This window comes from Hyaena hyaena, unplaced genomic scaffold (genome assembly GCF_003009895.1).
Source record: "Hyaena hyaena isolate Hyena2069 unplaced genomic scaffold, ASM300989v1 scaffold_1692, whole genome shotgun sequence".
In the NCBI taxonomy this organism is placed as follows: Eukaryota; Metazoa; Chordata; class Mammalia; order Carnivora; family Hyaenidae; genus Hyaena; species Hyaena hyaena.
In genome coordinates, this window is record NW_024082328.1 from 130077 (window position 1) to 155515 (window position 25439).

Genomic DNA, 25439 nt, shown 5'->3' on the forward strand with positions numbered 1-25439 from the left:
CCTGCACCCCCCCCCCCGACGCCAAAACTGGACACAACAAACAGGATGGTTCTGGATCAACACCCCTGGCAGACAGAGATGCGGAATCGAGACTAAACCAAATCCAGACACACATAAAATGAACAGCCTGCTGCAGCCCAGTGGGATTTAATCCAGAAGTACAGGCTGCTTCCACACTAGGGGCCAGTCAACGTACGCTCCTACAGCAACAGCAGGGAAGAAAACACTTGCACACAGCACTTGCCGTAGAAAGAGCATTTCACGAGCATCCAAGTCACGTTTCAGTTCTCAGCGAAGCAGGGGCAGCGGACGGGAGCTGGCGCGGCCTGCCCGAGGCATCGCTCCGGTCCGCAGGACACGCTGTGCCTGGCGGCAGAAGAGGGAGCCTTCCCAAGAGCAGAAGGCGGCCAGGGCAGCTCCTGCCCGTACCCAGCCAGGCTCCATCTCCCAGCGGCGGGCTCTGCAGGGGGTCCCAGGGGGCGAGAGGAGCGAAGGGCACACCGACTGGAAGAGAACACGATAGTCCTTACAAACGCCATGGCTGTTGATGTGAAAAATCCCCTAGAAGCTACAAAAACACACAATTTAACAACCCTCGGCACCACTGAGTGCGTTTATCGAGCTTATGGGAAATAAAGCCGACATCCCTGAATCAACCGCGTTTCTAAACACTAGGGATACACGACTGCAAACCAAAACCTCAAAAGTCTTTTACGACAGCCACATGGGCCCCCAGGGACGCCGGAAATGGGCTCCTCGGCAGCCCGTGTGCGGCACGCATGGCTCTCTGCGGGACCGCAGAGATCTGGAAACCACCCACACTCCCAACAGCTGCATGTTCACACAAATGGGTCGTCTGAGCACTGGAGTTCTCGGCCCCTCCCACCGAGAAAAAGACAAATCTCGGATCCACACAACATCCTGAATTGCCAAGGCACTCGTTCCGCTGAGCAGCACCGGCCTCCGAAGGTTCCACACTGCCACGTCCCGACAACGGCACGCTCGGCCAATCCACAGTGACAGAGGGCAGGGCAGGGGCTGCGGAGTCACAGGGCCGGGTCCACAGGGATGTTGGCACTCTTCCATACTCTGACCATCAACCCGTGTGTGTGTGAAGATGGACGGAGCTGCGCCCAAAACACGCAGTAAACCAGCCTTACCACATGGCAAGCGAAAAAGCCATTAGAGAGAAGAGTGCGGTTTCCCCAAACCGACCTGCAGCAAGCGCACTTGACCCGGCCAGGTGTGGGCCTCCAAGCGCACACAAACAAGAACCATCAACCCCGATTCCAACCCGAGACGGCCGGCATCAAAACACACCCGGATGTGGGAAGTTAGGCCCTCGGGACGGCGCGGCGGCCAGCATCTGAAGACGGGACACAGGTGGGCACGACGCGACCGTGAGCCAAAGCCACACACCCAGTGCCGTGGCCGCTACTGGTGTTTTCTTAATAAATACTTTTTGTATTAAAAATTAGCAAGGCTTTGAAATTCTAAAGGCCGTGGAAGGAGCAGGAGGTGAAATGAAGGCGTAAGTGGAAACCGCGCCACGGGGCGTGTCGGGCTTCCGGACAGTTCTTCAAACAGGTCAACACGCAGCCCTTTCCGCCGTCAGGTCTCGTCCAGGAGCAATGGCCGCGTCCACACACGTGCCACACACGACGCTCACGGCAGCGTGGCACGCGACAGCCAATGCGGGGACAGCCCGAAGGTTGGTCCATTAACAGACAAATCAATGAAGGTGGTCTGTCTGTACATGGGGTCTTTCAGCCTTAGAAAGAAAGGAAGTCCTGATTCCTGCCCCAGAACCTGGCAGCTTCACACCCAAGCCGACGTGAAGGCCGTGTGCACAGTCACACGCGGTGGCGTGTCCAGCACAGCAGTCCCCGAGGCAGAAAACTGCGTGCTCGCCAGGGGCAGGGCAGGGGGCGCCCCAACACCAGACACGGAAGGCCGCTGAGGGACGAGGGACGGGGCCGGGCCTCTCGGCTGTCTCTCTAGAGCACGTGCTTTCCCCAGGGGGCCCCAGTCTCCCCGCAGGAGTGCGTCCCCAGTGCTGGCGCCCTCAGTCTGGCGCACACTTGTACCCGCTTCCTCCAAAGCCCCCCTCTCCTGGTCCTGAGCTCCTCCAGCAAGCTGTCCAGACCCGCACCCTGGGGCCCCCGGTGAGCAGGCACCCTCACAGGGCCCTCCTCTGCCCGCGGGCCATCCCCAACCTGCCGTCCCGTCCACATTCCAAAACCGGCTCACATGTTTCTTCTGCTAAGAACTCCTCCCTCACCTTGTCCCTGTGGGCAAAAGCCTTTCCCATCCTGTTGTCTTATGGTTCTGTTTTATAGAAAAGTAAACTCACTAACGTACTTGGTTTAACCCAACTGGCCTAACGGAATATAAAAAGTATGCACACACCCCCTACACAAATTCCCGAAGTAAAATCCCAAAGTGTTGAAAACAAAGCTTTAAAAACCATCAGAAGAAATACACAAGTGTTTCCTCGGGGAAACTTAGGACTTCCCGAATTAGCTGGCCAGGAACATGGTTCACCAAGGAAAATGCTACTCCTTGGGTTCCCGTCGCAAACACGGTTCTGACACGATTAACGACCAGCGTCCAGGAGCATCAGGGGCTCCTGCCAACCGGGAGGAAACGAGAGGGACAGCCCAGCAGGCAACGGGACGCGGGCCGGCGGGCGATGCCCCCTCTGCTGCAGCAGTGAGCCCAGCCCGGCCCTCGGGCCTTGAGCCACCACAGCCCGGCTGGGGAGCTGGGCACGACAGGCCCGGGACGCGGGCGGCGGGGTGAGCGGGCAGCAGCAATGAGCACCGGCTGCGGGCGGGCGGCTCACGGCGAAGCCAGCGCTGAGGTCCCGTCTGACACCGCCCCGGAGAGCGCAGCGGGAAAGGCCTCAGGTCGTCAGCTTTTCTGCGACATTTCACCACCACTGTGCTCCGTCCCAGGAGGCAGCCACAGGGGCTGCGGTCTTTATGCTCAGCGCTCGTGGGTGGTCACTTCCCAGCAGGCGGCAGGGGCAGTCACATGTGTCGTGGGGTCTCCACGAAGGCCGCCGGCAGCCCCAGCCTGGCCTTCGAGAAGCGCCCAGGTGCACACAGCGAGCGGCCCGGACCCCAGAGTCTGCCCCAGGGCTGCAGCCCACGCGGCCTTGGCCCTGCCCCGGGGGGAGCGGAGGCTCAAGCCTGCAGCTGGGCGCTAGGACCACTGGCTGCCGACGGGAGGAGACACCTGATTCTGGAGAAGACCCGCTTGTCGGACCCCCAAATGCAAAAGCTACCGGCCACCCTTCCAGGATCAGAGATCCCTGCGGGGAGGGGCGGGGTCACACATGGACCTGCTCTCAAAGCAGACCCTGGGGAGTCCTGAGGGAGGAGGAGCTGTCCAGCAAAGAACATTCCAGAAAGGAGAACGGCTGGCTTCAGCAAGGCCTGCAGGCACGTGCTTGGAGTGTAGGGAACCCATGTAACTGCTCAGGGACTTGGTGACGCAGGCAGGGACAGGGCACTTCTGGGGAGGGGACTGCGGGAGGGCAGAGAGCCAGGAGGCGCCCGTGGTCACTGCCACCAAAGCCAAATGGACACCACTCACCACAGAGATTTAACACTTTAATAACGACTCCTCCGCAGCCCAATGGGGCAGCTACTGCACCACGTCTCACGGCAGCGCCCAAAGTGCACCCCACACTCACCACAGGGGCGGCCGACAGGAGGCCCTGAGGACACAGACGCCCTCCCTGCGCGCTGGCCTGGCCAGGCCCGCATGGCAGGGCTTCTCCTCAGAGCGGTGGCCAAACCCGAGAGTGTCCCTTCTCTCCGGGGGCCAAAGGGCAGGACACAGTGCCAGCCCACCCTGCCCCTCCACTCGCTCTGCCCCGAGAGCCTACACGGACAGCCCTCGGAGGCACCGACCGGCCCGCAGGCCACCCCACGCGGCCTGGGCTGAGCGGCCTCTCCCAGGAGGCGGCTCCATCCCGGAGGGCCACGATGGCGGCAGGCGTCCACCCACAGTGAGCCACCAGGCCCAGCTGTTCCTGACCCCTGAACCTGGGGGGAGGCGGCTAGAGCCCCGTCAGGTCCACAATGGCCTTGATAAAGATGGCGTCATCGCGCACGTAGGAATTCTTAGCCTCCATCTTGGAAACAGGGCAGAAGAGGGGGCAGCCACTCGCGATGTTCATGTCACTGACCGGCCTCTGGAAAGAGGACGAGGTCACGTCGGGTCGAAAGGCGTCGATCACGTGCTCTCGGTTGTTCTGGTCAAGCAGCATTAAGGTCACCTGGGGGGAGAGTGCCCCGCAGAGGGACAACACGGAGTCACGCTCTCCACCCCCCCACCCCTCCCGCCACCGGGTGTCAGCCCCATCTGGGTGATCTGCATTCCGGCACTTTCTGTCCATCAACCCCTGGGATCCAAGGCTGCAGTCAGGGCCACGGAGCTGCATCTGTTGGTTCCTTTTCTCGTCGTGTTCACGGGACAAACGTTTCCTTACCAGAGGGGCTCACAGAACACCCGCTGCCCTCCCCGAGGAACAGCACTTCTCAGGTGTGCTGCCGCCTCCACCAGGAAGACCATGGGGCTGCCCCAGCACAGCGAAAGGCAAGGGCAACAGCACCGACACCTCCAATCCCTCAACCCAAGTATCATGTGAGAGCGTCGGGTACGGGCTCTCTAGCCATGGCCCTTCCTCTGAAACCAGCCCTGAGGCAGCGTCTGCAGCCAATAGCCCCAAGTGGCCGGAAGCCATCGAGCCACTGGGGTGGCGCCCCAGCTCCACTGCAGCGACGGAGCCCCGTGGGGCCCCCAGGCCCAGGCGCCGGAAGGCCCATCCTGACAGCCCCTCCATCCGGTGGGGCCCCCACAGCAGCCGCTGGGACAGCCTCACACACCTTTTGGTTGAAGGGCCACCGCAGGAGGGCATCGTTGGGGCCCTTCATCACCACAAAGAAGAGAGACAGGTGTGTCCCACGCCCGGTGCCATCCCCGTTCAGGTAGATGCGCAGACACATCTTGTAGCCGTACCTGCTCGTGTAGAAGGCTGGGGGGGGGAGGGGGGAGTCAGTGAAGCGGGCTGAGCGCTTGTGTTCACGGCACCCCCCGCGAGAAACAGAGACAGATGGACAATGCCCAAGTCCAGGGACACATGCTTCTCCTCAGAGCACACACCTTCCTGGTGAGAACAAATACCCCAAAGAAAAACAGCTCATTAGAAAAAGTGTTTTTAGGGGTGCCTGGCAGGTTCGGTTGGTTGAGCGTCCAAGTCTTAATTTTGGCTCAGGTCACGATCTCACAGTTCGGGCATGGGAGCCCTGCATCAGGCTCGCTGCTCTCAGCGCAGAGCCCGCTTCACATCCTCTGTCCCCCCTCTCCGCACCCCTACTCACGCGCAGGCTCCCAAAAATAAACAAACGTAAAAAAAAAAAAAAAAAAGAAAGAAAAAGCACTTCTAAAAACTATAAATGTAACCCCAAAACGGAACCAGCTGTGAAGTTCAGGGGTGGCTCTGGTCGAAAGGCCGTAGACAGACTTGAGGCGGGGGCTCAGTTGGGGAGCCCCTGGGGGCAAGCCAGAGGCGACGTCCCCGAATCCAGCACAGTGCCAGAGACATGCAGGAGCCCGGGCACCCCCAGGAGCGGCCCTAGCCGCGTTCCTCCTCACGGCCCAGGAAGCCACCCTCCCTCGGCTGCCAGAGCTCACACCCAGTCCTCCACACTGCCACACTGCCGCTCACCATATGGCAGCCGCCCGTCCCAGCCAGGAGGACCGAGTGTGAGTGGCATCGGGGTCCACAAGGAGACAGCGACCGTAGGCACCACCCCTGACTTGGTCCGGGCTCTGAACACGCGATCACAGCAGCAGTTTTGCCAAAGTAAACGGTAAAGGATGCGCATGCAGGGGCTCCTCCGGTGGGTGGACGGTGGGGGCCGTGCTCTGAAGGAAGGGCCGGGGGGCCATTTGTCCCCCTGGCAGAAAAGGGACCACGCGGCACCTTCTGGACGAAACCACTGCGAGCACCCGCCCGAGGTCCCGTTGTGGGGCGTGTCCCAGCCCAGGTGGCCACCCATCCACCCCTTACCCGCCCAGGGAGGCACTGCCAGGGTAGCAGGGGCCCTCAGGCCGAGGGTGCGCAAGCAGCTGGGACACCAGCAGCTCTGAGAGCGTGTTCCAGAACAGCACCTGGGGAGAAGATGGCAGGCGTACGGCCGGCCACAGCTTCTTGGCGCTTCCTGGCGAAGTCGGAGATCTTCCAGATGAACACGCCGTCGAAGGTGGACGCTTCCATCTCGTGGACCTTCTGCTCCAGCTCGGCCATCGCCAGGTCCTTCAGGCCGATGCTCCTCTCCAGCTGCTGCACCTGGGGGCGCGCGCAGCCCTGTGAGGGAGGCGGCAGGAGGCGCCCTGGACGCCGCCACCTTGCATGTCGCAGGACAGCACTCAGGAAGGCGTCCCCACGCCCACCTCTCTACTGCCTTCAGGCAGGACGGCCGCTCCCAGTGCCCGAGGCATCCCTGGTCTCAGCTCTTAAGGGAGCTCTGTCACCACAACACCTTAAGCCCCAACCCCACCTGTGCCCAAAGTTCAAGAGCTCAGTGTCAGGAAACACACTTGTGTGACCCACAGGCCCAAGAGGGGCTCTGCTCAGACACAGGGGAGGCAAAAGCAGGAAGAACACCAGGCTAGGAATCAGGTGCCATTCTTGAAATCCCAACTGTGAGGCCCCGCGGTGCCCTGGGCGTCCCAGGGCCAGACCTTGTTACTCAGGGCCTCGATCCTGTCCTGGTCCAGGCGGTGCTGCCGGCCACAGGCCTCGGCGGTCATGGCCACCCTCTCCACCTCCCGGTTCAGGACGCAGACGATGTTCTCGAAGGTGGCCGTCTTCCTCTCCAGGGCCTCGCACCGCTGCCGGAGCTCCGCAGCCTTGGAGAGCTCCGCCTCGGGGTGTGGTGTGCCGGCTTCACAGCCCCCGCCCGGGCCCCGGAGGCGGCCGTCGGCTGCTGACAGGTGCTTGGCCTCCAGGAGGCCACCCAGCAGCAGGGCCAGGTGCTCCCGCAGCCACTGCGCCTCGTGCTGCTGCTGCTTCTCACTCTCCACCTGCAGGGAGAAGGCAGGAGGCTCCCGCGCTCAGCTCTGACCCAGAGCCCCACGGACGTGCCACATGGTACAGTGACGCTGTGACGTCTCCAAGTCAGTCACCTGCCAGCACGTCACCTGTCACTGTCTGGTGCCAATGTTTTTCAAAAATACAACCCTCTCTAGTAAACTGCTTGTATTTGAAGTCACGGGAAAAAAGACTCGGTTGAAAAGTCGCCCGGGGTGGGGGGGCCGGTAAAGCTATGCTTCTTCAAATCGTCTTTATCGTACGGGTCTGACTTTACAGCCAACTTCTCCTAACACTTCACAACAAATTACAAAACGTTAAATGCTCTCAAAACACCAAGGGAAAAAGAATGAACAGACCCCGTGAGGCACGGAGCCCAGGTAGCAGCTCCCCAGCGGTGCTGACCGGACGCCCCGCCAGCCCAGGGGGCGTGTGCGAGGCCGCAGGTCAGGGTCAGGTCAAGCTCAACATGCTCAACACAACATGCGCCCTCAGCCAGAACCTCAGTGTGGCCACCGGGCAGGCTGCGGCTGCAGGGCCGGGCCCGGGCCACATGGGGACAGACCAGCACCATGTCACCACAGGATGAGCAACGGCAGGAGGTGATGCCTGAGACCAAACGTCCGGGCACTGGGGGACAGCAGAGCCAGGGCCACCAGCGCTGGAGCCTTCTGAGGAGCAGACCCCTGGCTGCTCCCCAGGCGGCCGCACACTCCTGGCCCCTGGGCACAGAGCAGGGTCCCGGAGAGGAGTAGCCGCCAGGTGGACAGAGGCCTGCCCGGGCCTGAGCGAGCCGCACAGTTCAAGGTCCTGAGGTTGGGACAGGTCAGTGTGCTCAAGGGCAGCCACGCCAGTGACTGGTGCAGACACGACATGAGAGGCAGCCACGGCCACACAGCCATGGAGGGAAGGGGAGGCAGGGGGGTCCAGGACCTGTCTGCAGGCGACACGAGGTACTCTCATGGGGAAGGCACAGAGACAGGACAGAGGGGGACAAGTGACAGTGGGCAGCCGAGGCCTCAGGTGCCCACCAGACCTCTGGGAGGTACAGACGCTTGGCATTTTCAGCAGAGGGAGGCAGAGACAGAGGCCGGGACGCCTGGCGGCCGAGGCAGCAGAACATGGGAGGGAAAGTGGGAGGCCAGGCTGGGGACTCAGCAGAAGCTGCGTTCGGGAAGAGGGCACGTGGCACGATCCGGCAGGTCCGCCCACTTGGGAACCAGGGAGCTCCCACGAGGATCGATGGGCACCTGCCCGGCCCCAGCGGACCCACGGCCAACGGGACTCACCATCTCGGGGCAGCCGACGGTGTGGAACCTGCATGGGACTCGGCATTTGCCACACGCCCGCACGTGGTCCTGGAACTAGAAGGCCAGACGCCATCAGTCCTCACTCTCTCCTCCCCACCCCTGCCCCAACTCCGTAAGCCCGGCCGCTGCAGCCTCAGGCCGAACAAGACTCAACCACCTGCCGCAGGTGTGCACACACGCGCACACGCGTGGCCTGCGGGTGTCAATGCAGGCAGGTGGGTGCAGGCCAAGGGCTCCAGACACGCGCTTAGGCCCCTGTGCCCCATCTCTCCACCACAGCTCGTAGGATGTGTTGTGTCCGAGGCCCCCCCCGCCCCGGGTCCTTGCGAGCGAGGAGGGGCTGCCCTGACCGAGGGTGGGGGGGGTGGGGAGGGAGGGGTCAGACACCCACCACTGACCCGGCGCAGGGCTGTCACGTGACAGCACAGACCAACAGGTGCAGAACCCAGAGAGCCCAGCTGCACACATGCTGGGCACCAATGCGGGCGGCACGTTCCGCCAGCAAAGACAAGGGTGACCGGGAGCTCTCATGGGGGGCAGGGGGGCAAGGGCAAGTGGTCCCTCCGCCTCCACCTGCCAGGGCCGTGGAACAGAGAGACTGTCAGGACTACAAATGCCAGATGGAAACAGACAAAACTTTAAGTAAAAGAAAAGGGGGCCGTGGCCCAAGCCACCACGGACACTTAGGGGCCAAACACAGAGCAAAGCAGGATGGAGTCTCCCCTCTCCAGAGAGGTGGGCAGGAACCATGAATGTTCCTGGTAAGAGATGCTGGCGAGCCCTGAGCAATGGCCCTCAACGTGCCTCATGACTGGAGAGATGGAAACTGGAAGTCCCGGGCCCCTATTTACAGCCACTGTGTGAGTCTGGCGAGACCCTGACGGCCTGTCACAGCGCCTGCAGTGGGGCCTGGGCCTGGCCCGTCACCAGGCTCTCCCTGGTTTTCACTTGGCACCCATGTGACCATTTCACAGAACTCTCAGACGACTCTGGTTGTACAGGACAACCTCAGGCTCAGAAGCACAGGCAGACGGCCGCTCAGCACTAAGCTTGCCTCCTAGGACCACGGAGCAGGGGCCTGTATGCGCGTCCCCCCAGAAACAAGGCCGCCCACGCACCGTGGAAGCAGCTACGGGCCGGGGCAGCACACCTGGGCCGCCTCAACAAGAGCCAAGAACACGGGATCAGGCAAAAATCCGAACTGAACTGTCCATATGAACCCATAGCGCGTTCTCTCCTGCTCCCGGTCCCGCAGGGTTCTGGACTCAGGTCGGCGTGCGCGCAGGGGTAAGGCAGAGCAGCGGCCGGGATCTCAGGTGCATGCGACTTCTCCCAGGCCAGGTCACTTCCATTGTGGGAAGCGCAACAAAGAGCAGCCCACAGACGGTTGCTGAGCACAGGGCACCCCCCACCCCACACACGGCCCCTGTGTGCTCCCAGGCGCCCGGAAGCCGGCAAGCCACTTACTTTCTCCCGGGAGATCTTCTTCTTGCCACAGCCGTCACATGTCAGGGGGAACTTGGGGCAGACTTCGTGGTGTGCCTGAAAGACAGCGGTCAGAAGCTGGGGCGTGCGCAAGGTCACCCATGCCACCTCACCACCCTGTTCTGGGACCATGGCTCCCCTGAAACCCCTAACAGGGTGGCTCCCACAGGCACTCGCAAATGTCACTCGGAAGCGTCAGATCCGCACCCCCTCTTCTCCATCTGGCAGCTCGGGGCCGTGCAAGGACAAGCCATCCACGGTGACCAGGGCAGAGCACCGCTGCTGGTCACCTAAACTGAAACCTGGTCACTGAGGAGTACAGCTGGTGGGACTTTGTGACCCCAGCCCTGTGAGCGGCTGGATGCCCCCTGTGAGCGGACGCACTTGGGCCCCTGGACGGGTGCAGTAAGGACAGGGGCCTGAGGGCGCGGCAAGGACACACGAGCAACGGCGGCCAAAAAAAAATAAAAAGCCCCCGCCAAGTGCCACTTAAGATGAAGAGACCTCGTGGACACAGCATCGAGATGCAGCGTGAGGAACGTCCGGACCCCGATCCTGACAAATAAAACGTCAGGGAACATGGGCACCCAGTGAGCTGGGGCTGGTGGGGAGTCGCCATTAAGGCTCAGAAGTGACAGCGACACACACGGCTCTCTAAAAAATGTGCTCAGAAACACATTCTCGAGAGTTTTCAGAAGACAGGATGCAAAGCCTGGGTCTCTCTAGTAAGCAGGGGAACCTGGTGCTGCCCGGCGCATGGGGGACACAGACACACGCCAGTGAGGGTGGCAGGAGCCTGGCGCTGCGGCTCACTCTGGGCGTGAGTTTTTCTAAAACAAATCAGGTTTTTAAAACAACTTGGCTTTGCCTTCAGATCCACCTGAGCTCCCACCAGGAACCTTCCACCCAACAGGCTGCGAGCAACGGGCTGCTGAGACGTAGCACAAACACCAAACTGGCTGCGATGGCGGGCTGGCAGGCGCAGCGGGGGGCTCGGGGAGTGCGGGGAGCCCTGCCTGCCGCCCTCACCTGCAGGCCGGCCCAGCAGCAGGGTGCCCGGCAGTGCCGGCAGCTGAGGCTCCTCTCCGGACACTCCTGCTCTGAGTGCCGCTCCTTCTCCCCGAGGCGGACCAGGCCTCTGCACGCCGGGCACTCGGTCAGCATGAAGGGGCAGTGTCCTTCGTGGCAGCTCTGGCAACAAAGGGAGCATGGTGTCAGTGGAGCACACGGCGGACACCGTGTGCACACAGCTGGCCGTCCCAGAGGGGGCTCCACCCGGGCTCCGCTGCTGGGCCGCCGGGCCCCACGCCGGCCCCACAAGCATCACCAGGCCAGGGTGCCACCCCGACACCTGTGCTCCAGGTGAGACGGGAGGACCCCGGTCTAGCTGGCTGTACCCCACCCGCAGGACAGCCCAGGGACATCCCGGCCTACTGACGCTCCGGGCTGACATTCAGGGACGACAGGACCACTGGCCAGAGTGAGGAGGGCCGCAGAGCCCAGGGCCGGGCGGGCGGAGGGACAAAGCCTGCTGGGTGCAGGGCGGCCAGGCCTGAGCGGGACAGGTTCTCAGCGGACAGCAGGCCCAGGAGTGACAAGCGCCCACGTGCTGGGAGGACGGGCCACAGGGCGAGACCGAGCCGAGAGGGACGGGGAGCCCACCCGGCACCCCACACCTGCACTGACAGTCCACAGGCAGTGGACCAGGGAGGGCGTGTGCTGACCCAAGGAGGCAGGGCCCGGCCTGGAGTCCTCCGGCACGCAGGAGGAAGGTGCAGTGAGGAGGGCAGGACGTGCTGTCCCCCCTGAAGCCACAGAGCCGTGCGCGGGGGAGAGTAGAAACGGGTCAGAACCCAGCCTAACCTCAGGACAATGCCGTGGGAGGGGCTTGGGGGCAGAGGCCAGGAAGGTGGCGGAGGAAAAGGTGGGAGAGGCAGGAGTGCCCCCAGGACACTGGTCCCTGCCCAGCCTGGCACGCCCTGCAGGGGGAACAGCAAAGGAGCGCCAGGCAGAGAGACAGGGAGCTCAAGGTTTGTTTGCTGTACTTTTTATTGTGTTAAAACACACACTACACAAAATTTACCACCTTAACCACTTTTAAGGGCGTAGAACACAGTCACGCTATTGTGAGTGTGTTCCCAGAAAGCATTCATCTTCCCAGATTGGACTCTGTCCTGTGACGCACGGCCCCTCCCCTCCCCTGCCCTCCCTCCCCCCCCCGCCCCGACTCCTCCAGGGCCTCCCGAGAGTGTCCACTTCTAAAGAGCGTGTCCCCTGTGACTGGCTGATCTCACTCAGCATGGTGTTAAGTTTTAGGACACACGAGGCCAAACTGGAAGGAGGTGGAGGTCGCCGTGAGGGGAAAGTTCTAGACCAGTTGGAGCAGGAGGAGGCCCTCCCCCTGGGGCTCGGCCACTCCGCCAAGGTTCGGGCTGGGGCAGCCTGGGGCCGCGATGCCCGCCTGAGGGACTGGGTGTCCGGGCCTTCCCTGGCCCGGGAGCAGGGGGCCTGTGACCTGCTCTCTCTGCGTGGGGCACACGGTGCTCATGTCCCCATCCTGTGCCAGGGACCTGGCTGTTGGGGCCAAAGCCCTGCATGTGCGGAGGGAGCGGGGGTTACAGGTGAGCCCCAGGGACGAGAACACATGCGGCGTCCTTCCTGCACGGCGTGGAGACTTCGGATGTCACGTCTAGTGGTGGCCACACCCCCTCACGGGACCCCACGTCACCAGCCTCCCTGAGCAGGCACCCTTGTCCTTTGACCTCCCACGGGGACACACCCCAGACCAAATGCCACCTTCCCAGCCAGCCTCCCTGGTGACCCCAGGGCATTCCAACAGAGCACCCCACACACCGCCAGGGAAGGTCCTCGCCTGTAAGGACACGTGGTGACCCACCCGGCTGCAGGAAGCCTGGGTACTCGCGCCTGTGTCCGGCCTCCCTGGGAGCAGGCCCTCCGACCCCTGCCCCCAGCTGCTCGACGGCTCCTGGCTGGGCACAGGGCCGGCCCCCCCACCATCCCCCAGCCCTTGCCGCAGGGTCCCTGGGGCTCTGGCAGGTGGACGCCACATACCCCACCACGACCCAACAACAGACAGGGCCCAGGCTACACCAGCTACGCTGGAAACATGAACCAAGTGGAAATCCCAGTAATGACCAGGGCTCAGAGTGGAAAACTTACAGCGGCCACAGTTGAGGTGTTTGGATTTCATTAAAAGCGCTAACGTGTAATATTGGGGACACGGTATGAAGGTCCCCAAGAGAAGCACAGCGCAAGCTGGCCCCACCCAGAGGCATGAGGGCGCGAAGCCCCCTGCTGACAGCCGCCCTGGGGCACAGCTGAATTCCAGTAGCCCCGGGGTCACTCCGGAGCAGGCATTCACAGGGGATCAGAGGGACCACCCTCATGGCCACTCAGACCTGACCTGACCTCACCTTTCAACTGCGACCTCCAGGGTCCCTGGCCCCCCTCCAGCCCTCTGTGGAGAGCCTCCCACCTGCCAGCCGGCCCCCCCCCACCTCCAGCCCCAGGCTCCTACACCCGCTCACTGGAAGAGAGACCCCTCCGACCCCCGGCCCCGGGGCTGTGCACGCGGGCACCCTCAGCACCTGGCAGGCGCTCTGCAAACATCTCTGAACTAGGGTTTCCAATTGCTGGGTTCTTAGAAAATACCAGACATTATTGCAAGGGACAAACACGTTCAAAGGCTAACCGGGACTCTCCAAACAGCCCGGCCACGGTGCCAACACTTCACAACACCACCGCTCCCTGCACCGCAAAGGGCAGTGAGCTGGCTCCGAGGGGAGGGCGGGTGCGCACAGAGGCCTTGATCTCACCCAGACCCGTGACGCTCACAGCCGGGGACAGGGTTTACCAAAGGCCAGGCCCAGTGTCCCAGAGCAGCGCCCGCCCTCCCACATGACCAAACCCACCCTCTCAGGGACTTTCCGGGGCTCTCCGGGCCAGCCAGGGACTTTCCACCCTGCATGCCTGCACGGCCGTGGCCGAGCCCACAGGCTGGCTGTGGTCCCTGGCCCTCAGCCGGAGGCCCACGGAGTCACCACCCACCCGTGCCGCACGGGCCCGGACGCAGCAGAAACCGGCCTTCCTGACTGGGAGGTAGGGGGTGCTCCACCTGTCCCCGGGGGGGGGGGGGTCCCTGCAGAAGGACGCGCAGCCCACTGTGCCTACTGCTTGCTGCCACTGAGCCCCACAGCCTGCTCGGGCTTCTGCCCTCCCGGGGAGACCCCAACACCAAGGCCTGCAGGCTTGTCCTAAGCAGGGCGTCCCCCCGGTGTGGGTACAGCCGGGAGCCTCCAGGTCTCACTCTCGGGAAGGCAGCGGCGAGCGTGTAGAGAGCCCGGCGCTGCCCCACTCGAGGCCCCGGACGCCCGCCGGATGCTGGGCGGAGAGCGCACCTCCTCGCCTTCCCCCCTCAGAGGCTCCTCCCTAGACACGGCCAAGCTGCTCCTCTGGAAACACAGCTTAGAGCCTGGACCTCGTAGTCCGGTGGGTCAAGAGAAGGAAGGACGGCACACAGGCCGGGAGCCCAGGTCCCAGTGTCAGACCCGGGCCCTCCCTCACATCACGACTCGGCGCCCAGCGGCCACCCCATGATGGGCTGTCCCGGGGTCAGGCTTCCGTACCCATAGACCCTCCGGCCTCGTCTACGGGGCTGCCCGTCTGAGAGCCCGGCCTGCTGCTCCGTGCCGTTCCCAACTTCTCGCCCTGGCGGCAGCCAGGCCGCTTCTTGCCTCTCTGGGTTTCACGGCGCCGGGGCTGTCACGGGAGCGCACGGCCACAGGACCTGTCTCCTACAATGGGCTCGACCCACTGAACAGAATGCCCTCAAGGTCCAACCACGCATGCCACCATTTCCTTCCTTTTTATGGCTGAATACTATTCCATGGTGTGGACAGACCCACCTTGTCTGTGCCTTGTCTGTCCCACTGTCAGCTGGTGGACACTTGGCTGCCGTGACTTCTGCGCGTGAGTCACGGTGTCGCACCAGCTAAGAAGGGAGGACGAGGACGGCCGAGCGGGGGAGCCAGGGACGTGGCATGAGGGCCGGCAGGTCTGGCTGCCAGATGCCGGTCCCACAGAAGCCCCCGCTGGCTGTACGCCAGCCCCGCCTGGCCGGGACAGGCCACGGCGGGATGGGTACACCAGCCACTGCCTGGTCACTGGCCAGATGACTTTCCGTGACCACAGATCGAACATGGTTACTCCTGCAAGTTCTAACGTCTAGACAAGTCAAGAGCAGAAAGCCCGTCTGCAGACTCGCAGAAAGACGGCTCGGAGCCAGCGCGTCACTCTCCTGCGCATTGGGGACGGTGTGGTGGCGCCCGCAGGGCCGGCACGAAGTCCTAGCGCCCTGGCCGCCTCACTGCCACCCCGCCACAGCGCACAGAGGACACCAGGCCCAGCGTGGTGCCTGCCCCACCTGAGGCCATGCTCCCCAGGCCCTGGTCCTCGCGCGGGTCATCGGCCACCGGCCCTTCCCCTGCAGGCGGCAGCCAGACTTGCACTGGGTGGGCTTGCGAGGGCTCCGTGGGGCTGCTTCGGGGGTGGGGTTCAGGCTCCAGGCCGAGCCGGCGCAGGCGGCCCCTACCTCATACTCTTTAAGGGTCCCCTTCCAGGTGCAGCCGTCGCTGGGACAGACAGCCGGCAGGCTCTCCACCTCCCTGCGTGCGGCGTTGTCCGGGAAAGCCTGAGGAGAGGGGCCCGAGGTCAGGAGCAAGGCCCAGCGGCAAGATGCCTCTTCTGCAGCTGCTCCACGTGCCAGCCGTGACCATGGCAGCGAGGGGTGTGTCCATGCGGCCACTGGTGTTACTAAAAGAAACGCCAAAATGTTTCCTGTGCTTTGACGTTTTCTGCTTGAAGACTTTTCACTTACCGAACCACTTTCCAAAATAGAAATGCCTTCTTCATATATGCCCTCCTGAACGCAGGCGGCACAGTTCTGGGGCCCGGAGCTGGGGGGAGGGGAGAGGACCACTGTCAAACCCACTGCAAAGAGCACCGTCCGCCAAGCACCGTCTGCCGCACGCCCAGCGCAGCTCCTTGTCCCCATTCCACACTTTCTAGACCGACATCGAATTGGTGACGAGCACGCGTCGACGTACGATGTTTAAGACATTTAGTGGCGCCTGGGGGCTCATTCCGCTAGGCATCCGACTTTGGCCCAGGTCATGATCTCCCAGTTTATGGGTTCAAGCCACACGTTGGGCTCTGTGCGGACAGCTCAGAGCCTAGAGCCTGCTTTGGATTCTGTCTCTCTCTCTCTCTTTGACCCCCCCTCCAGCTTGTGCTGTGTGTGTGTGTGTCTTTCTCAAAAATAAACATTAACAACTAAAAAAAAAATAAAAATAAAACACTTAAAACACTGGAGAGGATTCTAATCCCCTGGTAATGGTGACCTGCCCGCTGCGAACACAGGTGCACTCTGGTGGCTCAGCTGGACGCCCAGGCGTGAAGTGCTGGCTCCCTGGGCCCACCTGCCGGCCCTCAATGTGCCAGGGGCCCTCAGACCAGGCTTCACAGGCCTCTTGGAACGTGTCGATTATCTGAAGTAGCGCATCCAACACACTTGCAACATGAGTCCCAAGTGGGATTTTTTTAAAAATATTTTATTTATTTTTGAGACAGAGCATGAGCGGGGGAGGGGCAGAGAGAGAGACACAGAATCGGAAATAAGCTCTAGGCTCTGAGCAGCCAGCACAGAACTGATGGGGGGCTTGAACCCACGGACTGTGAGATCATGACCAGAGCCGAAGTCGGCCGCTTAGCTGAATGAGCCCCCAGATGCCCTTCAAGTGGGATTTTAAATGGGCTTGTCCCTGCACGATGCACACGGAGTAGCGGCAGTCAACAGGCTCTTGTGCCGTCAACCTGCGACTCCCCGTCCTTCACTAACTTCACTTTCCTGTCTGTAGTGCGCCTGCATCTCTGCCTCCGGGGGTGTTGCTGGGAGCACGCCCCCCCCCCCCCGGCTGACGTGCCGCCCGCGCCCCGGTACCTGAGGATGCTAGTCAGACAGGAGGAGCAGTAGCGGTGGCCACACTGCGCCTGGAAGGGCCTGCGCAGGACGTTCCTGCAGGCCGAGCACAGGTACTTGTCCTCCGGCTTGGTCCCCAGCAGGGTCTTGGAGAAGCCGGGCTGCAGCAGGTCGAGGGAGCCAGGAGGGGTCACGCTGGCCGCAGCCATGAGCACCGCGAACCGCCAGGCCCTAAGGAAGACCACAGGGTGGGGGGGTCACGCGGGGGCCTAGGAGCTGCCCTGACTCCAGAGTAACCCCTGCAGGAAACAGCCCTGGCCCACGGCGAGGGGTCGCGGTCGCCAAGCCATACAGTGGTCTGAAATCGGAGAACCGGGACTTCGGCACCACGGGGAGCGGTGGAGATGATCTGGTCCAATCTCACACCCCAAACTCGGAAACTGAGGCGCGGCCAGGGTGGCGCCCTGCCCACGCTGCACAGCTGCACCAGCACGTCCACCCCGAAGCCCCTAGGCCAACAGGCTGTCCTCAAGGTCACCCGGCCCCGCCTGCCGACCCGAGGACAGAGCGAGCGCCGGCTTCCGGGGATGCCCCCTTCCCGCTAACGCGAGCCATCTGCAGCCCCTGACTCTGGTGCCTTCCTGTCTCCCCCAGACTTCCTACAGGTCGGCCTGGTGGGAAATTCTGCCCTGCCCCGCACGAGGCAGCACCCAGGAGACGGCCACGCCACGCGTCGGCCTCTCCAAAGTCACCCGACAGCAGGCACACAGCCTGCCTGGCACCAGCGCTCCACTCCCTGGCCCCCATCACCAGGGTCCCCGCGCTAGAGAGCTGCCCACTGCCATCCACCAGGCCTTGGTAAGGCCCCCAACGCAAGGCAGCCAGGACACGCGAGCTGGACGGGGGAGAGGCCCCCACGGTGCTCTGACACCTTGCGTGGGACACTCGGATCAACATCCAGCACCTCAAAAAGCCAGAAGAAACTATACCTGCTAAGCCTCCAACCTGGATGGTACCCAAGTGGCCCTGAACATGAAGCCGCCCCGGCCCCTTTGCAAATGCTCCTGAGAGCTTCCCTCCAGGCACGCCTGCAAACACACCCCCGTGTCTTCTCACGGATGTGCACGGGGAGTGCATCAACTTTCGAACCAGGACGTTCTGAAATGACGCCTCTTTCCAACGTTTGTAGGGCCATCTTCCCTGTCCCACGCTGCTCTGACACCACAGGAAGTAGCAACAGACGGGGTGTCCTTGTCTCCTCTCTGCTGGGCCAAAAGCCACTTTCTTTCTTTTTTTTTTTCTTAAATAGTTTATTGTCAAGTTGGTTTCCATTTAACACCCAGTTACTCTCCTCCATGTCAAAAGCCACTTTCAACCAAGGCTCCTGGACTTGTAACCTGCGAGGCCTCGCTTGGGCTGTGGGCCAGCACAGAGACACTCACTCCTCCAACCACAGGGCAGGTGCGCGGTCATGCCCGAGGCCGCCTGGCAGGAGGCCACAGCTCCCTCTCGCCAGTCCACACACTCTCAGCACGTGTCTGTGCCCCTGCACCATCCATCTGTCCCTTTCACAAGCAGGGGATGTCACTCTCTGAAGCCCTATGGCACACAGTAGTGCCACCAGGTGCCACTTACTAAAGCCTTTCAGTGGAAGGGCTCACAGACGCGCGGACAGTGCCAGCCAGGGCAGCCGAGGAGGGAGGATCCTCGGCCCACGCCTCTCAAGGCCACGCGAGGGTGTGCTACACACAAGCCCTAGAGCAAAGGGCTCGTGAAAGTCCACTCACTGTCACAAGAGGTGTCCCACGTGGCCCAGTCCTTCTTTCCGGTCATGCTGCTAAATTGACCTCATGAGCCGTCAACGACACACAAATCACTGCTCTGAGCTCTGTTGGCAACTTTCACCTTTAAACATCACTCACTAGTAAAAGGGCCTCCGAGGGGCTTGGCTGGTTGAGTGCCTGATTTTGGCTCACGTCATGTTCTCATGGTTCACGGGTTTGAGCCCCGCGTTGGCCTCTGTGCTGACAGCTCGAAGCCTGGAGCCTGCTTTGGATTCTGTGTCCCTCTCTCTCTGCCCCTCCCCTGCTCACGCACGCACATGCTCTCTCTCTCAAAAATAAACATTAAAAAAAATTTAAATATCGCTAGTAAAAAAAGAACCCATGCTCTTTAGATCTCTCTTTTATATCTGTTACCTCAAGTGAAATCAAACATCAAAAGTAAAAAAGTCTAGGCACACAACCGTGTTTCCCACAGGCAGAGAAGGGGACTGAGTAAGAAACTAACGCCCTCACGATGGAGTCCAAGGATTACTGAACAGCCTTCCCCAGGGCCTGTCAGACAGGCTTTATTTTGGCACTGACATTCCATCTACTCGAAACCAGACCCAGCTTTTTGACCGACTGATCACACCTTCTGTGGCCAGCTGAACCCACTTTACTAATCCATCAGCTTGTACTCCCGTTAGACATACAAGAACCTCTGGGATGGCCTCTTTTTCTGGCCTTGACCTCCGTCTGTCAGCTCTGGCCAGGCCTCAATGAGCTCACGAACACAGCCTGAAGGAGCCGGACAGCAGGGATCGCTCCTGATTTCTGTCCTGAACACGGGGAAGAGGCCCTGGAGGACCCGAGGACCCCACCCAGCACCGTGGCACCAGCCCCCGGATCCCACTGCGGCCCGTGCTGGGCCCGGGGAGTTCTAGGTGCGTACGACCTTAAACATCGTTCAAATCTTGTTTATAACGCATTTTAACTTTTACACAGAGACTCAGAAGCATTGCCCCAAAACGTAACACTTAAAAGGCCATCAATACGCCAGTCCTGCTCTGGTGGCGTGCTGCTCGCCCCAACCTCAGGAGAAAGCTTCCCCAGGCCCGGCCTTCTGACCCCCTGGCGGCCTGTGCATGTCTACACATCTGGGCCTCTCCAGATGACCAGTGCAGTGAGCAGCCCAAACATAGGCACCAAGGCCAGTGGGTGGGCCAGCTGCTGTACTCAGAACAGGACTCGGAGCTCACAAGTGCCCCAGTCTAGAACCTCACACTCTGCCGGTACCTTCTGGTCTGCAGCTTGTTCCCCAAATACTGTCTCTCCCGGGAACCTGTTTACAACCAGAACAACTGCACCGGCAGCGAATGCGTGAACAAGGACTCCCACAGAGCCCACCCCAGGTTTCACGTGAATTCACTCCCCAAAGCAGGCTCCAGTTGACTTCCGTACAACAGATTCACATCTGGTTAAAAGGGCATTTCTACCAGAGATGAGACAGGATTTAAAGAACGGTTCCAGGTACCTGATGTTTAGAACAGGTAAAACTAGCCAATGACAACAGATGCTGGGAAGTGACGTCTGGCCGTGCGATCCTGTGGCCCACTGGACACCCGCTCTCCTTCCCTGTTTCGGGCACAGAGCTCCTAAAACCCCTGGGATTTCCAGGGCAATGGGGCCATAGAGCATCTTCTTTACCCATGAGCCCCTTCCGCACCCGCCTCCTGTGAGGGAGGGGGCTGGAGACTGACCTAATCACCCACGACCACTAATGCAATCAATCAGCTTTCGCGAAGGAGCCCCAGTAACACCTAAGCACGGAGGTTCAGAGCGCTCCCAGTGCAGTGACCCGTCACAGTGCCGAGAGGCTGGTGTGCTGTGTGCGGGAGCCCGGCGGCCTACGCCCCACACCTGCCCCGTGCGTCTCTTCCAGCTGTGACACGGAATTAGCGCTTCCCGGAGTCCTGTGAGCCATTCTAGAAACACTGAACCCAAGGAGGAGGTCACAGCAATCCCCCAATTGGTGTCAGAAGCACTGAGTACACAAACACAGATTTCCATTTAGGAATCAACGCGTGCGCGGGGCAAGAGGGGGCCTCGCGGGGGCGGGAGAGGACTGGGCACGCGGATGGAGTTACATCTAGCTACGTGCTCAGGATTCGTACAGTTTGCTGTACGTACGCCTCAACTTCAAAAGAAAAAGATGGGAGTTTCAGGAAGCCTGACTGGCTCAGTCAGAAGAGTGTGCGACTCTTGATCTCAGGGTTGTTTGTTTGAGCCCCATGCTGGGTATAAAGGTTATTTAAATAAACTTAAAAAGTAAAAAGAAGAAAAAGATATAAATCCCTAATTACGGTATATCCACACACGTTTATCCAAAATAACTCTGTCTCATAATATTAAAAATGGCAGAGCAGGGGCGCCTGGGTGGCTCAGTTGGTTAAGCATCCAACTTTGGCTCGGGTCATGATCTCACAGTTCATGAGTTTAAGCCCTGCATCAGGCTCTGTGCTGTCAGCGTGGATCCCACTTCAGATCCTCCACCCCCTCTCTGCCCCTCCCCAAGGGGCATGAGCCAGGAAGGGGCAGAGAGAGAGGGAGACACAGAATCCGAAGCAGGCTGCAGGCTCTGAGTTCTGAGCACAGAGCCCAACACGGGGCTCCAACTTGCAAACCGCGAGATCATAACCGGAGCCACCCAAGCGTCCCTACGTGCTTCTAGTCCTAAGCGCTGGGGCACGTGCCGTCATGCAATCTAAATGTTGATAATGGGTCTCTGATTAGAAACTGGGGCTCTCAGCAGGGACAAGGTGATCAGTCAATCATGATGCAGAGACCACTCTGCCCCTTCCTTCCATCTCACCCAGATGAACACCCTGCTCCCCTGCCCCGCCCTTCTCCCGGACCTGAGTGTGAGTGCCTGCACACCCCCCGGCCCCTTGGAGCGCTGGGCCCCCTTCAGTCGCTCCAGCGGAAGCCTCAGGGAACCCTCTCGCACATCCACCAGCCTCTGACACGTCAGCCGATGCGTCGGCCCCACCCTCCACAGACACCCGGAATCTGACCGCACTGCTACTGTCAGGCCTCGGCCACTGTCCGTGACCTGGGCCTCGCGTGGCCCTCCACCCAGCCTGTGCAAGGGTCTCTGTTTCTCAGCAAGGCCTTCCCTGTCACCTCCTTGCGCTGTGCTGGCCCCCTCGTGCAGCCTGGAATGGGAGCTGAGCACTGGGCGGCAGGGGCTGGGAGGGCGGGAGGAGGGACCAGGCCGGGGCACAGGGTGGAGGAGCGCCCTCCCTGCTTCCCAGGCTCCCGGCTCGTCCGCTGACCCGGGTGCCCGTTAGCCCGGCCTCTCCTCCACACCACTCCACAAGTGGGCACGCTGACCCTGGAACCGGGACAAGCTGTCCCTTTGGGGCCGCCCCCCATTCGACCTCCTGCCCCTCCTCCGCTGAGTACTCACCTCCCTAAACCACAACCAGGTCATGAGACCATCTGCTCCACTGCCCACCGGGCTCTGCAGGGGAGGCGGCCTCAACCCTGCGCCCACTCAGAGCCCGCACATCTGAGCTCAGATCCCGGACGATTTCCGAGTCTGCCTCTTTACCCTCCTCCCGGGCTCAGCACCCTCTGTGCAGGGGTGAGGCACTGTGGCGGGACAGTGACACGTCCTCCCTGTGGACACAAGAGCAAGGCCCTGAGATGGTCCTCACGCCTACCCACGAAGGAGGGGACCTGGCGCACAGCAGAGTGTGTGCGGCCCACAGGCCCGGGCTCCAGAACACAATGAATAGGTGCTCCCATTCTGGATGAAGAAGTGCTCCCATGCTGGGTGTCACCGGTGGGGCCTATGGGTAGTTTTCCTGGGGTTCCTTCTCTGGACCTTCCTGCCCTAGCCCCTGTGCATGCTGGGATGTCACCTGCCAGGGTGCTGACCACACTGGTGGCGGGATGGGCAGGCTGGCACTGCCCACTGCTAGACAGGGACCAAGAAAAGGCCTTGATCCTCCTGAAGAAAACGCTTCCTCTGGCAACCGGTGGGCACACTAAGTCCTGCGCTCCAGTCCGCAGGTCACAGCCGCTGCTGCGATGACCCACTCCTTCAGGTTCCCAAAAATGACATCTGTATTTAGTTCCCTGGGAAGTTTCAAAACCGCTCAGCAGAGAGAGAACCCCGAGCTGAAAGCCCCCTCCCCCTGGAGCCCCCAGGAGCGAGCCAGCAAGGAAGTGTGGCAGCAAGGGACACACACGACCTTCGCGCTCTCCGTCACGTCGCACAGGCGTTTACAGGCCCTGGCCCCGAGGACACGGAGCCAGGTACCAGGCTGGGGCCACACAGCACAGCGCGGCCACAGGATGCAGGTCTGACACCACACAGCAGGACACGGGAAGGCAGAGGGCCAGCACGGAGGCTTGTCACAGTGTGTGCCTTTGGGAACTGTGGCGCGGGGGCTGGACCCTATTCTAAGAACCAGGCGCCCGGCAGAGGGGCCACTCAGATGTGCGGAGACACCACTTCTAGAAGCACCAAGGGGTTCTGTGGCTTCCAAAAGGGTTTAAGCAAATCCGCTCTTTCTGTTGTTTGTTTCTTGATTCAAGCATCAGCGACTACCCTGGTGTGTAAATCATACTGCAATTAAGCAGTTCAAAAAAAAAAACTCAAGCAACAATTTCAGGTTGGCTGAAACCTCCACCCAAAAGCAGCAATTGAGTGGACAGACACCATTGTCTTCTGGGTGCCCCCTCTGCCAAGAGCTGCCGTGCTGGCCTGGCACGCCCCTGCCCCCCCAGCTCTGCCCCTGCTCGCTCGTTTGCGCGCACACACACACACGCATGCACCCACACTGTTCTGGACCCCGCAACAGGCCATTCCGAGTGGACCCACTGCAGGATCTGGGTCTCACCTTCGCCACAGGGACGCTCAGCAGGCTGCTGCCCACACACGGCCGCCCCACCTCTACTCACAGGCTGCAGGACACGCTGTGCAGGCTCCCTAACGTGACAGTGAACACGGGTCTGAACTGCTTGAACCCACTTCTGCACAGACTGTTACAGTAAACGCACTTTCTCTTCCCTACAACTCTATTACCTTTTTCCTCTAAGGCACAGTCCCACACACCACGCGCCGGGAGGTCTACGCGACACGCCGGGAGGTCTGGCCTTCACACTCAACAGGGCTGCTGCCCGGCGCAGGCCGCTAGCTAAGTGAAGGCGAAAGTTACAGGCGGTGCTCACTGCGCAGCCCGCATCCTAAAACTGGGCGTGTGGCCTCCGCACAACAAGAACACGAAAATTTGGGATGCGTTCCCTTTAAAGAAAGGAAAAAAGAAACGAAGAGAAAAGAAAAGAAAAAAGAGAAAAGGAAAGTTAAGGAAAAAGAAAAAAGTTACACGCAGATTTCCAACTGCGCGGGGAGGGGGTTTCCACCCAGACCCCCGTGTGTTCAGCGGTCAAGTGTGAAGGCTCCGGAGCAGCAGGAGGCGGGGGGCTGGGGGCAGGGAGCGGAGAGAGCGGGTGGGTGCGCGGAGACGAGGACAGGCAGCAGGGGGTTGTGATGCCTTCACGACAAGTCGCGGGGGCGCAACAGGGTGACAAAAGGTGACCCCAGAGGTCCGCCCTCCGCCCTGAAGTTCAGGGAGCTCGTCCAAATCTGAAACAGGTGAGAACTCGCCTCTCGGAGCAGGAAGGGGCACCAGGTAGGGGCAGGTGAGCCCAGGGCTGGGGTCAGGCCAAGGTGCGCGGGGCGCGCAGACCAGCAACCAAGGTTCAGGGCGGCCGGGCTGGGGGGTGGGGCGCTGTGACCCCGGGTCGTGGCCCGCCGGCCGTGCCTTCGCGCCGTGGCCCGGGGCGTTGCAGACGGCCAGCATGTCACCGCGTGGTGGACCCCGCGCCACGTCCCCCGGCCGGAGCCGCCGTGGACGCCCGCGGGCGTTCGCGAACTTTCCTGCGCCGGCCCCGCTCCGACTTTCAGTTTCCGGTTGCCCGGCTCCGAGAAATCCCCTCAGGCCCGCGGGGCGGCGACCCTGCCGCGGGGGGTCGGACTCCCCGGCGCCGCGCGCCGCCGCCCCGGCAACCGCCGCCGCTCCCCAACCCCGCCCCCCGCCGCGACCCCCCCCCCGACGCGGACCTCCACCCCCTCACACCGACTCACCAACGGTCGCCGCGCGCCCGGAACTGCGCGCCCGCCCAGCCGCCGCCGCCGCCGCGGACCCGCCCACGAACCCGCCTGACTGACTGACGCGGAGACCTACCAGAAGCGCTCAGCCAGCCGCAGCGGGCGCCGATTGGTCAGATATCTTTCCCCGCCCTCCGCGTCGGCCCGCCCCTGACAGACAGACACCGGGCCCTACCAGGAGCGCGCCGGGAGCCGCAGCGGGCGCCGATTGGTCGGAGCCGCCGCACGTGGATACTTAAGTTGAGCCCAGGCTCGCTCGGAGCAGAGCAGGTGGGCGCCGCGGGCGAGGTTGGTGTTCGTGCTGTCGCCGTGCTGCGTGGGGCGGCCTTCTCGAAGGCCCTCTGTCCTTCCAGCTTCCTGAGAGCCTGGCCATTGCCCACGAAGGGTCAGCCCGGGCCTCGGGCACGGCGCCGGCACCTCCCCCCCTCCCCGGAGCCCTGCTCACAGCAGGGCCCCAGATTGGGTCACAGTTCTCAAAAAAGTACGAAAAGAACCTGCTCACTTAAAGAGTATGAAGGACATAAGGTCTGCTGTCGGCGTAGCGAACTGTTCTACAACCACATGGTGACGATGGTTGCCCAGCATTGTGAATGCA

General features: G+C 61.7%; 1 protein-coding gene across 1 annotated transcript; it reads right to left on the reverse strand.

Annotated features, from left to right (window-relative positions):
• Positions 1-3604: 3604 nt before the first annotated feature.
• TRAF2 (TNF receptor associated factor 2) lies at positions 3605-24848 on the reverse strand. Its single transcript, XM_039224629.1, has 11 exons — positions 24821-24848; positions 16922-17131; positions 15800-15878; positions 15515-15613; positions 10933-11094; positions 9886-9960; positions 8398-8472; positions 6760-7101; positions 6187-6364; positions 4899-5047; positions 3605-4288 (listed from the first exon to the last, which is right to left on the reverse strand). The coding sequence occupies exons 2-11, from the start codon at positions 17107-17109 to the stop codon at positions 4070-4072; spliced, it is 1566 nt and encodes a 521-aa protein (XP_039080560.1). The 5' UTR covers positions 17110-17131; positions 24821-24848; the 3' UTR covers positions 3605-4069.
• Between the last annotated feature and the right edge of the window lie 591 nt (positions 24849-25439).